Genomic DNA, 13756 nt, shown 5'->3' with positions numbered 1-13756 from the left:
TTTTATAAACTGAACTGAATAAATATAAAAATCAAGAATTATATAATTGCTTTCAATGATTATTTATGATCTGTCCAAGTACTGCTTATATGAGATACACATATCATTACACTACATTTTCTTTAGGTTTATAGGGTATGAGAAATATTCTGTGTAGTACATAAGTATTTTTTAAGTCAGTGAACAAAATATAATTGCAGTTAATTACAGTTTTGGCTTATTAAGAAAAAGGATAACTCTTCATTTTTAATTATTTTATATTTTACTTTGTTTAATTTGAGTTACCCTCCTGCTCAAGAACATCTGAAGGACAAAGAAAACTGTCTGGTTACTAGTAAAACGACAAAGAGTGGAAAAGGAAACCAAAAGCAAAAACAAGCTGGCATGTTAAAAAATTACATACACAGTTGTTTTGACAGTGCCAAAACAAATGACAACTCTGAGAATCCAACATCAGGTCCAGTTATATAATAAAACATGAAATTATAACAGACTGATAATGACAACAATTGGATTATATTTCTAAATCAAATGTATTTGCCATCACTCCACCATCAAATGAAAGCATCGTAAAAATTAGCACCAATGTGACTCCCACAGAAAGTGTTCCACAAACTTTGAGCACAGATCCAGCACTGCGGCTAAGAACTTCAGGAGATGACAAAAGAAGCTTTTTAGTAAGACAAGGTCTACCTAAATCACTGTATAATCCTAAATTTTCTTTTGATATGACACTGGTTGACATTTTAGTCAAATTATTGTATACAAATTTTAAGCCATGGAGTTTTATGAGACTGGCTAATGTACTCTATTTCACAAAGCTGTGCTGCAAACGTTTCAGCTGTGTGGTTAATTCTCTTTCAAAGGAGATTTTTAAAAGTTGAAAGTACCTTGTCAAATCCTTAACCCTCTGAGCATTACAAGATTTTAGATCTGTCACGAAGACCGGTATTTAAACAGCATTTATCAATTGAGTTTGAGTAATTACTTATTTTAGCCCGTATTTTCACAAACTTACATTCATTAAGATGATATTTGCATTATTAAAGTAAGTAAGAAAGCAAAATATCTTAAATTATAAGCTAATATATGCCAAGTAGCAAAACTTATGATGACCGGATCCGGTCATCATAAGTTTTGCTACTTGCTCAAAGGGTTTTAAAAGACCACAAAATTTCCAAAAATCATGGCTAGAAATGAACCAAAGCTTAAAGTGTTTAAAACTATAGATGCAGCGGCTCAAAAAATTATTAATGCTGGAACAAACCATTAGCTTCTAAAAATTGCAGCAATTACTCAAATTCTTGGCAAAAGTTATCTGGCTTTTCAAGCAACAAGTTGTTTGAGTATCACAATGGTAATTTCTTAAAAACAAATGAGTTGCTATCTGAATTTGATCCCATTATGGATGAGCACATCTGTAGAGTGGGAAAAAAAAAAAAAAAAAAAAAAAAAAAAAAAAAAAAAAAAAAAACAGACTACAGCTCACTATCTCAGGGTATGAGATAATGGACCCACTGCATCAAAGTGTGAAATCTCGTATTATTGACGATACAAAAAGCCAAATATTTTTCCATAATTTTAGTTTGGACTCCTGACATAAGCATAGCATAGCAAATGACTCTTGTAGTCAGATATGTTTCAATCAATAAATATGTTGCCAGTGAGGTTCAAATTAAGATGAATAAAAGCTTTTTAAGCTTCCTACTAGTTGAAAGGTCCATGAGAAAACAAACATCTGAAATTATGGAGAACTTAATTATTTGGGTTTAAACCTGCACAATATCCGAGGGCAGGGGTACGACAACAGGCTTAATGCAAAGAATGGCAGAGCAGGAGAGCAATCTAGAATTAAATAATTTAATTCATGAGCATTCTAAGCTCTGTGTAGTAGTTGCTCTCTAAATCTAATTGTTAATGATTTGGTAAAAGCATCTTTGGAAGCTGCTAATGTTTCAACATTGTCCAAAATATATATTTACTTTTCTCAGCATCTACTTTTTCATAGGCAACACTTTTAAAACTTGTTCAAGGATTAATTTTGAAACCACTGAGTGATACTAGATGAGAGAATAGGGTACAACCATTAAGATTCCATTTGGGAAATGTATATGACACCCTGCTAAGCATTTATGAAAACAAAGAAATTGATAATTCGATAAAAAAATTAAGTCTCAGATTTATTAGACTATATAAAAACAATTTAGGCTTTTACGTTCAGTAGCTGTTTAGTATAAAATACTAAACTGCATAGTATAAAATACTAAACTGCATATACTAAACTGCTATACTTAAACTGCTAAATACTAAACTATAAAATACTAAACTGCATTAATCCAATATGAAAAATACAAACAAAAGATTTTGATCTAGCAATTGTACTTCATCTTTTACGAAACAGCAAAATATTCTTCATTAATCTTTAAGAAGATTGTATAAATCCTTCAATGAAACTATTATTGATGCAAAAGAACTTGTCAAAATTGACACTGAGGCTAATTTTGAATTAGCAATAACACAACACCGTATAAGAAGTAAAAAAGTTCTCATTCAAAGCATAAGATGAACCAATCAAAGATTCAAAAGAAAAATATAATATAGATTCTTTTATTTTAGAATTGATCAAGCACTAAATATACTTGATGACAAATTTGAATATATACATTTTAACATACACATTTTAAATGCCATGTCTAAAAAAAATACTACTAAAATACTCTAAAAATTTGGAATGAACCCTTTCACAGCGGCATGTTGCTCAACTAAAAACCCTTTGCAGACGGGTATGTCATATATGCATCAGTCTCAACTATCACTAGCAGTGGGGTGATACACTGGTGCATCGCGGCTTGCATTGATCTTCCAGACAGGTATTGCATACATGCATTCTCAAACATACACCTTCTTGCAGAATTTTTTTTAAATCACTAGATGGCACTCCATGTTCACTATAGTTAGCTTATAAAGTTATACATTGTTGACCTTGTGTTCGTGAAGTACTTCCTGATTCTGATGATTCGTTTAGATGTACAGCAGATGACATAAAGTAAACAAAACCCAGCAGACTTCAGTTGGCTTCACCTGATATAAACATTGAACAGTTTCTGATGCTTCAAATTTGTTTTCTTTCCTTCCCCATGGGAAGATTAGAAGTGGAGCTGTAGTTTTAGGAACTCTGGTCTGTATTCAGTTTGCATTTTCTTTGGATAGCAGACTGAAGTTTTTTACAGGGTGATAGAGTGATATCTACGAGAAAGAAATTTTTAATGGAAGAAGTACTCAAGTATACTCAAATTGCAAATCCCATAAGTGTTCATTCGAACCCAGGTTCCCGATTTTTTTCACTATGATTTTGAAAATAACACAGTTATTGAATAAAAATGCTAGTCTAACTCTCTAATGATACCATATTTAAAATAAAATTCAAAGCAGAAGGTATAGTTAATTTCTGGACATCATTAACAATGAAAACAAAATAAAGTGAATTGTACAATGGTGCTTTAAAAGTTATAATTCAGTTTACTTCTATGTACGTATCTATGTACAAAAAGGTTTTTCATCACCAACTCGAATAAAAACAAAGGACCAAAATCAACTTGACGTGTGTCCGGATCTCAGACTTAAGCTTGTCTGCATACATCCAAATATAGAACAGCTGTGCAAGAATCAGAGGTTCATTTATGTCATAAATTGTGGGTACCAACATTTAATTTTAGTTAATAAGATAAATATTATCGAACATCTAATAGCCTTAAATTATTAAAAACACTTTTTTCCTACTAACTTAATCAATTAATACTAACATAAAACTAATGAATTTTAATTAACTGTATTTTAAAAATGTAAGTATACCAATAACTAACATATGCTAAAAAATTGCTTTCAAAGGGGCTAGAGTAAGGTGGTCTGCAAAACATTCTAATTTATAAAAGTGGTCCCTACTTGGAAAACATTTGAGAAACACCAATTTAAATAATTTTAGTATGCTAAAAGAAAATACTTTCATGTGACATCAAAAATAATTTTTAAAAAAATCAACATATTCCTTATTAGAAAAACACATGCATTATTTTATGTAAGAGGAAAAGAAAAAAATTAACTCGTACATATACTTACTAGTTTGTGCAAACTTTTCTAATGCAATTAAAGAGAAAAGGATCACAGATGTATTGAAAAATGGATCCTATTGAATAGAAAATATCATTTTAAAAACAGACTAATACATAATATACAGAAATCCACATATAGCCAGACATTACGCTGATATCAAGGACACTTAACTAAAAATCATAAAGATTTTCTTACAAAATGAACAATAACTGCTATTATACGAGATCTATCCGAAAAGTAAATTAAATTTTTAAATAGGAAACTAAAAAAGTAGCATAATAGACTTGCAATGTCATAATACATAATGACAACTTTAATATTAATATTTATTAAGATTTCTTATTGCTGAATCATCCCACCCCAACTAGCCATCAAGTATACGTACACCAAATTTGTCTCCTATATTTTTCACAAGTTAATATGTGAAGGATCTTAAAATGAATATGCTCGTGGGAAATTTTGTATTAAGATAAAAAAAAAAAAAAATTGTTAAAATTTTGCTCTTTGCAACATTTGAAAGGGAACAGAACAATCATTAAAAATAATCTAACATTCAATAATAATGCATGTTAATATGATCTTCATATTGAAGTAATGCTACAACAGAAATTTATAGTTTATGAAGTTGTTGGAAAAAGCAGTAGTATATGTTTATCATAATATTTGAAATAAAAATCGAAGACTTTATAATTTCAGCATCTTAATAAACAAATATTACAACTACGAGTAAGATCTTTTGATAGCTAAATGAATAAGCAAGAAATAAACCATAGTCTCAGAAGACTTGATAAAACATTCAAATGCTAGTACAAACTCCAAATGCCATGGCAGGTGATAAAACAAGTACAATACTGAAATTAAAGTATGTCTTCACTGCAGCCAGAAATCAATGCTATCTTTTAGCAACCAAAAAATTTTAATCAAATTTAACTACCGATTTCCGTTTTCAATGGAAAGTCGCTATTAATCAAAAACACATTTCTTTCTCTATAACACTGAATGGCAAAGTTTACTGAAATACTATTAAGCATGTCAAGCTTGATGTGTGTAGAAATAAGTCTTAAATAATAAATTTATGACTCCTTTCTCTATTGTTTAGGCCAAGACTTAATGAAAATTCAGATATAAAAAAATCAAATTTAAGAGGTGCTTTCCACTAAGAAAATTACCTATCGCACCTTTATATATATATATATACTCTTTTTAGGTGCAATAGGTATATTGTGTAGCATGTATTTTTTTAGGTATATTGTGTAGCACGTAAGTATTTTTTTAGGTATATTGTGCAGTATGTAAGTATTTTTTTTTTTAGGTATATTTGTAGTACGTAAGTATTTTTTAAGTCAGAGAACAAAATAGAAATAGAAACGATATGAGCAGTTCATGGGCTGCCCTATTTTTCAGATTTTGTTTTTTTCTCAGCCAAAAAAATCATTAGTTTCAATCATAACACAAAACAAGAAAATTCACTATGAATATGGAATACTTTACAAACTGAATTTTTTCTCTATCTCTTCTGCCATTTGAATACAATATATTTACTATTTGACAAAAATATCTTCCAGCATTCAATGCAGAAGTGGGGGAATATTAAGAACTCTGCATAAAGACAGAAAGAGATACTTTGAAAAGACAAGTCTCCCCCCCCAAAAAAAATTTTCTTTTCAGATAGACAACATGCTTGAAAACAATAATTAAAAAAAGAGATAAAAATCTGATACTTTTGAATTACTTTAATGGATACAAAAACATTGCTTAATATTAGATAAAATTAAAAAATATTAAATGCAGTCTATAATTTGACCTTACTAGCCTGTCAATCTTATCTTTCAATAATGCCTGAAATCAAACTCACAATAGTATATTTACAAAATCACTTGAATAAAATAAGTTTTCCAATAAGGACTTCAGTTAATGGAATTAAGAAGCTTTTGTACACATTTAGTATTAATATTAGTGTATTATATTAGAAGCTCCACGTTTTTACATTTTATATAAAAAGCAAAATATCAGGAAAACTTAGATCCTGTACTTTTACTTGCATACCTGAATTATTATATTCAACCATTTCCTACTTACCAATGTTAAAATTATTTTGGTAGATGCCATATTCTAAGCAACCTTTTACAAACATCTTTTATTTATATGTCTATTTTAATATAATCTCAAGAACAATTCTGATTAAAATGAAAAGATGATGGGAAACATATTTATCAAATTAAATATCAAAGATGAATTCATATACCCAAAATTCTATATAAGCTTTTGCAGATAACCTGTTGTGCATCATAAAGCTGAAACTTAAACAGCACTCATTTATCCTTTCTTTACTTCCATGTTCTCTCTTTTTTTTCTTCATGCTGATTCTAACTTTAGTTACTAGAATTACTTTATTTCTTTAGCATGCATATCCAAATATATTGTAGTGACAGGAAAGTTTCCATTACAGCATGGCATAGTCATAATTTTTTTAGCATGCATATCCAAATATATTGTAGTGACAGGAAAGTTTCCATTACAGCATGGCATAGTCATAATTTTTGTTGCTTCTTTTTTGCTTCTAGCACTTAGTCACAATTTCTGTTTATGCATGTTAAAAATAATAAGATTTTTTTAAGACCAATAAAAGTATTGGGGTGGGGGCAGGACAAAACATAAGACAGAAGAAAAAGGTTACACAAGTTTTTACTAAATTTTAACTGACCATGCAAATGAGTTGAATGTGAAAGCTTCAAGAACTGCATGTGCTGATATAGTTTTAAGAAAGTTTAATTTAATCTTTAATGTTTAGTATTTATACTACTAAATAATTCTTCAGCCTTTTCATTTTACAATATCAGATTTACATTTAAAATGGTATAAAAATATGCTTTAAATAAAGAAATGGAAAATGTGAAGTATGAAAGACAACTTACAAGATTTGTAAAAAGATAATCCATTGTATCTTGTGTTAAAAGTGTTGTACTACTTGGACCTACAAGACATTTGAGGATTAATATTAACAGAAATTTACATTGGTAAATTAAAATATTTTAAACTATTATTGAACAAAATTTAAGAAAAAGGAATGCAAACAAGTTTATCTCATAAAAGAATTACTATTACACAATGAAATGATAAAAAATAGCTAAGAAACAATGTTTAATTTATTAATATACGACATCCATAGCTTTTGAGCATATAATGAAAACTACAATTCTTTATAAATTAAAATTAGAAAAAGATATTAGTTTTATTAGTATTAGACAAAACTTCACTGTAATGACAATATGTTCTAACTTTTAATTTATTCAGCTTTCCATTACTAAAAGCACATTTCATAAGTATATCAGAATTTAGCTACCATATAGTTTGAAAAGAAAACTGGTGATATAAAAGTGAATAATTATCAATATGTTGACATTTCCCATGCTAAAGATGCCTTAACTACATAAGTGACTTGTTTTCAAGAAACTGATGCACATATTGAACTTTACGAAAAACTGACATTTTTTGACAGCGAATTTGAAAAATATCAAAATAAAATCTTTATGTCAAATGTCATTTTCAACACAAAAATAAAAATTGTTGGCAAATACCATTGACTCCCTTAGCACATATATAAATGCCACCCTTTTGTTGCATGTGATTTACTCTTTTATCAGTTAGTAGGAGAGAAGTGCAATGCACTATATGTTCAAATACTTTACAAGTTTTCTTACTCTGCTATTTTTATGAATTCATCGTCACAGTAGTGTTTCTCCTGTTACAGTAAGACATCATTGTTTTGCAATTACAATAATTGAAATTATGTTTATCATAACCGAGATGAATTTTAAAATTCTCTACAAATTTATTTCTCACTTTTTAAAAATTAATATTAATTTTATTTAATATACCATGACATAAATGCAAACTTATTAATATTTACAGTAAAATTCTTATAATTTTTTGTTTGTTTTGTTTATTTATTTATATAATAGGGAAATAGGTATCTCTGTTTATCAAATTATTGAGCTAAAAAACAAAAGACAGATTTGACTTACCACTGACACCGAGAAATATTTCCACTTCCTTTCATGCTTATTATAACTAATTTTAGTATTTCTCCATTTATTCAAAATATTTTTTAAAAAATAACTTTTAACTCATTACTAAGACTACCAATTTTACCAGTACATAACAAAAATCTAATTATGATGCACAAATGTGAAATACTTTACCCAAGAAACAGAATACTTTCTTTCTTGCAGGATCTATGTTTGATAAACAGAAATAATCAGAAATGTTTTGTACTTATGAGCAATCTTGTAACTAGCCAGGTATAACAGTTGCCCTGCATAGGGCCCACCTGGGAGGCAGCCCAAAATGCTGTTTACATGGAATTAATTATATTTTAAAATTTTTCTCCCTCTCTGTACAGTTTTGCCATCAGATTTCATTTTAGTTAGAACAGAGATATCTCTGCTCACCAACATGAACATTCAAACAAATGGCAAAACTAACATTTTCAATTTGTCTACACTGACTTAACTAATTTAGACTATGTTACAGTGTCAATATAGCAACGTAGTCGCTGTACTTGTGCTTTTGTGTACATGTATTTGTGAAAACAGGTAAGAATATAAATAATAACATTGTCTGACTGTAATATTTCTAGGATTTCATTAAATGACATATGACAAATATGCCTGGATAACAATGTCAATTTTGTTATGTAGGGCTTTTCTTATTTCTGTAGGTAATTTTGTTCTTTACTTATATAGTAAAGTGATTTGCAATGCTAAGTTTACTAGTTATGTACTTGTAGACTATTTTGTTTAGCATTTTTTAATAAACCATTTGTTTTATAGCAAATTTTAATAATAAATTTCATACACAATGAATTTTTGGGTTCTGTTATTTTCTGTAAAATATCTGGCTGGAAAAAACATGGGAATATGGGACATGAGGGCATCCAAGTAAATAATATTTCACCTTCCATTCACTCTATAAAATACTAGTTAGTATTTAGTTTACAATATCTTAGCACTGTTTTGTTAAAAATAATATTTGTTTAGTTTTAGTTTTAAAATGAGGGTGTGTAATGTAGCAGTCCTGCAGGGCTACTTTAAATGAGTTAAAAAATGCTGCTCTGGCTACTATACATTACAGGTACCCTCCAGACAAGTTTTTCCATGTTTACACATATGGTTCAGCAGAAAATGCGATAAAAAGGTGCCGGTACTGGAGCATATTCAAGTAATTTTAGTATTGGCATTCCTCTTGAGAAGTACTTGTGACAATTTTGATGGAGAGATAGCAGCTATAACATGAAATTAATCAAAATATTTTGTTTTTCCTTCACAAGCTGCTATTTCGTCACTAGCCAATTTTAATTATAATGAAAATGCTCAGGCTCATCCTTGCAAAATGAAACTTTCTGAGCTAAGGGAAAACAAAAACAGCATTCCCCCCCCCAGTGGATTTTAAGCCATTGAGATATTTTTGGAAATGAGCAGACAGACGTACTTTCCAAGGCCAGGTCCCTTATGGCCCAACCTGACTTCGCTTTGCCTTCGCGTAATATTAAAACAATTATATATAATAAAATGAAAAATAGGAGAATAATCCTTATATGTTGATGCATCAATGGATAAGAAGTGAAATATCCTACTCAACATAAGAAATAAAATCCCCAACTTCCTTACCTCGGGATGTTGGAGTTGCTTGTTTTCATTTGACAACTGGCCATGATTATTTACAACAGACTGGAGTTAAGGATTCAGCTTGTTGCCCTCTGTGTCATCAGGATAACCTGGATGGTAACCACCTCAAGAACTGTTTTATTATTTTAAAGTTTATTGCACACAACTGTATCAAGGCTACTTTTTACCCTTGCTTTTTTGCACTCTCATCTTTTTATTGGGCTGCTCATCCACTGATGGCAGAAATGCCAAAGATAAGTGTAGGATAAAAAAAAATGTTTTTAAAAAAGTTTTTAAATGCCTAAGGAACTGTCATATGCATAAAAGAAACAAAAATTTGATGAATATAAGTCAATATTGCAACAATTTATTAAATGGCTAGGAACAGAAACAACACAGAATGGAGGAAGTGCAGAAGAGATCAGATCTGTTACTGCTTCACAAGCTGATGATACAACACTATATTTGATATCTACACCTTCAATGAAAGATACTACTCAAAGAAGCAAAATTCAGAAGTGACAACAAGAATAAGATATTTTACTACAACTGCTTCACAATTCAAAAGGGGACAAACTTGCACAAAGTACAGCAATGTCGCAAAATAATTTTAAAATGAGCATATCTTTAGAATTTCCGATACACAATTCTGCGCGCTGGAGATAAAAAGGTCCCCCCCCTTCCGTAGAGTGTAGCCATTACTCGCTTTTAAATCGTTGAGTTCGTTACTCTAAAATTCGTTAAAGTTTTACAAAATATGAAATCAATCTTAAAACAAATTCCAAATTTGATCTTCCACATGCCGATATTTGTAGGAGGATTACGTCATTCAAAATTCGATGGCTCTGTGTTTCGTTGTTTTATCACAATGCGAGAAATATACATACATTTATGCAGATTTTTCATTATTTTATTTCTTCAAATATAATGCAGGACTCTAACATTTGGTGGCAACAGTTTGAAAAGTGAAACGGACATTTATATTAATTCAACACAAAATCGCAAAACGAAAACAATAGTCCTTCAGGGACAAAGCCCCTTTTTGGACTAATAATTCAATATTCCGTACAAGGAAGTACACATCAGATTTTTTAAATTCATATTAGTGGTCTGCCAAATATAAAATTATATATGTAGTGGTCCGTGAAATTCTAAGGGTTGACGACCACTGCACTAGTTGGCATAACAGAAAGATACTGACTGAAGAAAGCTTTATCAATTTTATTCAATCATATGGAAAAAAAAAAAAAAAAAAACTGGAGAACGTTTATCAACTGAAATTTAAATATATTAGAAGTTCATAAATTGGATATTCAGGATTGCAGGGAGCAAGGATTTCACAATGTTCCTAATATGTCTGGCAGATATAAGACAGTAAGTGCATGTATTTTGGAAATTATTAATTAGCAATATCTGTTCCATATGTACTTCATAATCTAAATTTTACTAGCGCCCATACTGCATCTGTAACTCAAATTATTTTTTTTGGTAGTGTGCAAAGATTAATCTCTTCTCACCCTCAATAACACATTGGGACATTTTAATGAAATGCCTAAAATTACCACTTAAAGATTTTCTGATATAAAGTGGTCATCAAAGGCCAGTACTATAAATGTCTCTATATACAATTACCTAAAGTAATGAAAGAACAGCAATCAACTGCAAATGATTTTTTTCAAATCCAAAAGTCCTTTATTCTGTCTTTACATACAGATGCCAGACAAGACATCATTAGTTGCTTTCGATAGAGGTCAAAATGGATATTTTCGTTGAATATGGTACCCGAAAATTTTCGCGTTTACAATAGTTCCTTTACTTATACAAGGAAGTAAAAAAACTAGAGACAGATCTTGCTATTAAATGCAGTAAAGATTTAAGAAAAAGTATGAATTTGCATGTGAAATTGAAAGTTTGAAGTAATGATTCTTACACAAAATATAGAAAACGCATCTCCATTTAATATTCTACAGCCCACCAGCGGCCGAGTGATAAAGTCACTGAACACTGGTAGTTTGGTCCGAGGTTCGAATCCCGCGAACGGGCTGGCTGCATGGGTGTTTTCGTGGTTTTCTCCATGTGTAACGTGTATACGAGCCAGTTTCCATCAGAAAGTCCTCCACGAAGGCACCCCTACTCTTAAGCAGATAGCCCTTGTGTGCTTTGCCATAATTAAATACACCTGCACCTTAATATTCTACATGCTCTTCATGATTTTGCTCTAACTGAATCTTACCCAAATATCAAACCTGCTCTTTGAATATCTCTAATCCTTTCTCTTTCTTTGCTTCAAACGAGAAATGTTTTAGCAAGTTGAAAATAATAAAAAAATTTTTAAGATCAACTATTGCAAAACAATGATTAAAAACTATTGTAATGTACTTGTTTCATTATTTTCCCAAACCTAATTAATTAAGGGGCTTAAATGCGAATTCTTACATAAGAATGGCTAACCACAGCACTACTTATGAGGGCTGTTTGATAGGTTTAGCAAATTTCTTACATAGAAATGGCTTTATAATTAATTTTTGTTAACTAAAGTATGAGAAATACAGCTAATTTACATAGCATTAAAATGAAACATTAGACATATAAATACCAGCAAGTTTTTCAGCAATACAACCAAGTATAACACAGATATTTCTGTGCCGTGTAGGATACAGTTTCCCTTTTATAGCTATTTCACTTGATAAACAAAACATTTTTGATAGTTTTGCAACAGATTCCTGCAAAAAGAGAAAAGAAACTGAAAGTTATCCAAATCAGAAAATTAAACATTTTACTTTCATGAAATAATTCTAAAATTTCTGTGGAAAAGAGTCGTACTTTTGTTGGTAAAGGGCAGTCATCAAGGAGTAATGTTATTACAGCAGGTCCCAAAGGATCATCCATTGGTATGACATTAGCCATAGAATTTACAACAGTAAGCCAGCCTCTTTCTTTATCAGCAATGAAATGGAGTTTTGTCATAGATGGGGGAGGCTCAAGGTCACTATAAGCAAATACAACTCAATTATTATATTATAAAACCAACAATTAAAAAGTTTGATTCACAAAGTGAAAAGTACATTTTTGTTAGATGCAGAAAAAATGGTCCTAGATTATGGAGACTGAAATGCAAGAAAATTTAAAATAACCACAAATGTTGTGTTTGACAAAAATTTAGGTATAAAAATAGAGGGAAAATGTGAATTGAAAGAAAATGAAATCATAGACATAAAAAAAAAAAATTATTCTGTACGAAGAAAACAAAAATGAAATTTTAGAGAACAATCGAGAGAAAAGGATTTCTACTATGAAAGGTGATAAGTTAGAAGGATGAAGACAAAAACAGAAAACGAACAAGTGACATATAAAACAAAGAATACTACCAGCAAAATTAGAAATTTCATAATGGTGTCACTCCCTGAAACAATATCAGGAAAAGGTAAAGAAAAATGTTTAAAAGCAACAGGAGGGGAGTTTTCAATTAATGATAAAATTTTTGGAAAATTTGAATGGAAGTAAAGCAAAAATATGCAATTTTTGAAATTTTAATATCAGAAGAGATGGTCAGTTCAAATATATATTTGACGTTAGAGGGTTTCAATAAAAAGGAGGAATTCACTTTGAAAAAATATGCAGGCTTGTAAGCAATGCTGCATTCAAAATATTATTTGCAGTAGCAATTAATAAGTTTGAGATGATGCAATTCAATGTAAAAATTTCTTTGCTGTATAGGAATATAAAATTGAATATTTAAATGAAAGTTCCAGAAGGCCTTGATTATGGGAATAAAATATTAGAGAGTCTCTTTATGGACTAAAACAAACTCTTTTTAGTTGGAATAATTGCTTCACAAAATTTTTAAAAAGAAAATAATCAAAACATAACTTGAAGCATGTGCATTTCAAATATGCGATTCTTCAATGATTTTAGCAACATCTCATTGGAAAAAGAACAAATGAGGAAATTTATGTAAATTATTAAAATTCATATTGAAT

The 13756-nt window shown here is 29.9% G+C and overlaps 1 protein-coding gene across 1 annotated transcript in view; it reads right to left on the bottom strand.

The window, feature by feature from the left end:
• LOC118202272 (RING finger and SPRY domain-containing protein 1-like) overlaps positions 1-13756 on the bottom strand; it is a 94338-nt gene that overhangs the window by 61225 nt on the left and 19357 nt on the right. The window contains exons 4-7 of the mRNA XM_085806824.1: positions 12600-12765; positions 12373-12499; positions 7026-7084; positions 4117-4183 (exon numbers count right to left, since the gene is read on the bottom strand). Of these exons, the coding sequence (XP_085662950.1) occupies positions 4117-4183; positions 7026-7084; positions 12373-12499; positions 12600-12765 (419 nt within the window). The remainder of the gene's footprint in view (positions 1-4116; positions 4184-7025; positions 7085-12372; positions 12500-12599; positions 12766-13756) is intronic.

Source organism: Stegodyphus dumicola, chromosome 12, assembly GCF_044657685.1.
Source record: "Stegodyphus dumicola isolate Sdum_Otavi_A_Nest chromosome 12, ASM4465768v1".
NCBI classification, from domain to species: domain Eukaryota; kingdom Metazoa; phylum Arthropoda; class Arachnida; order Araneae; family Eresidae; genus Stegodyphus; species Stegodyphus dumicola.
This window is presented reverse-complemented; position numbering and strand designations above follow the sequence as displayed.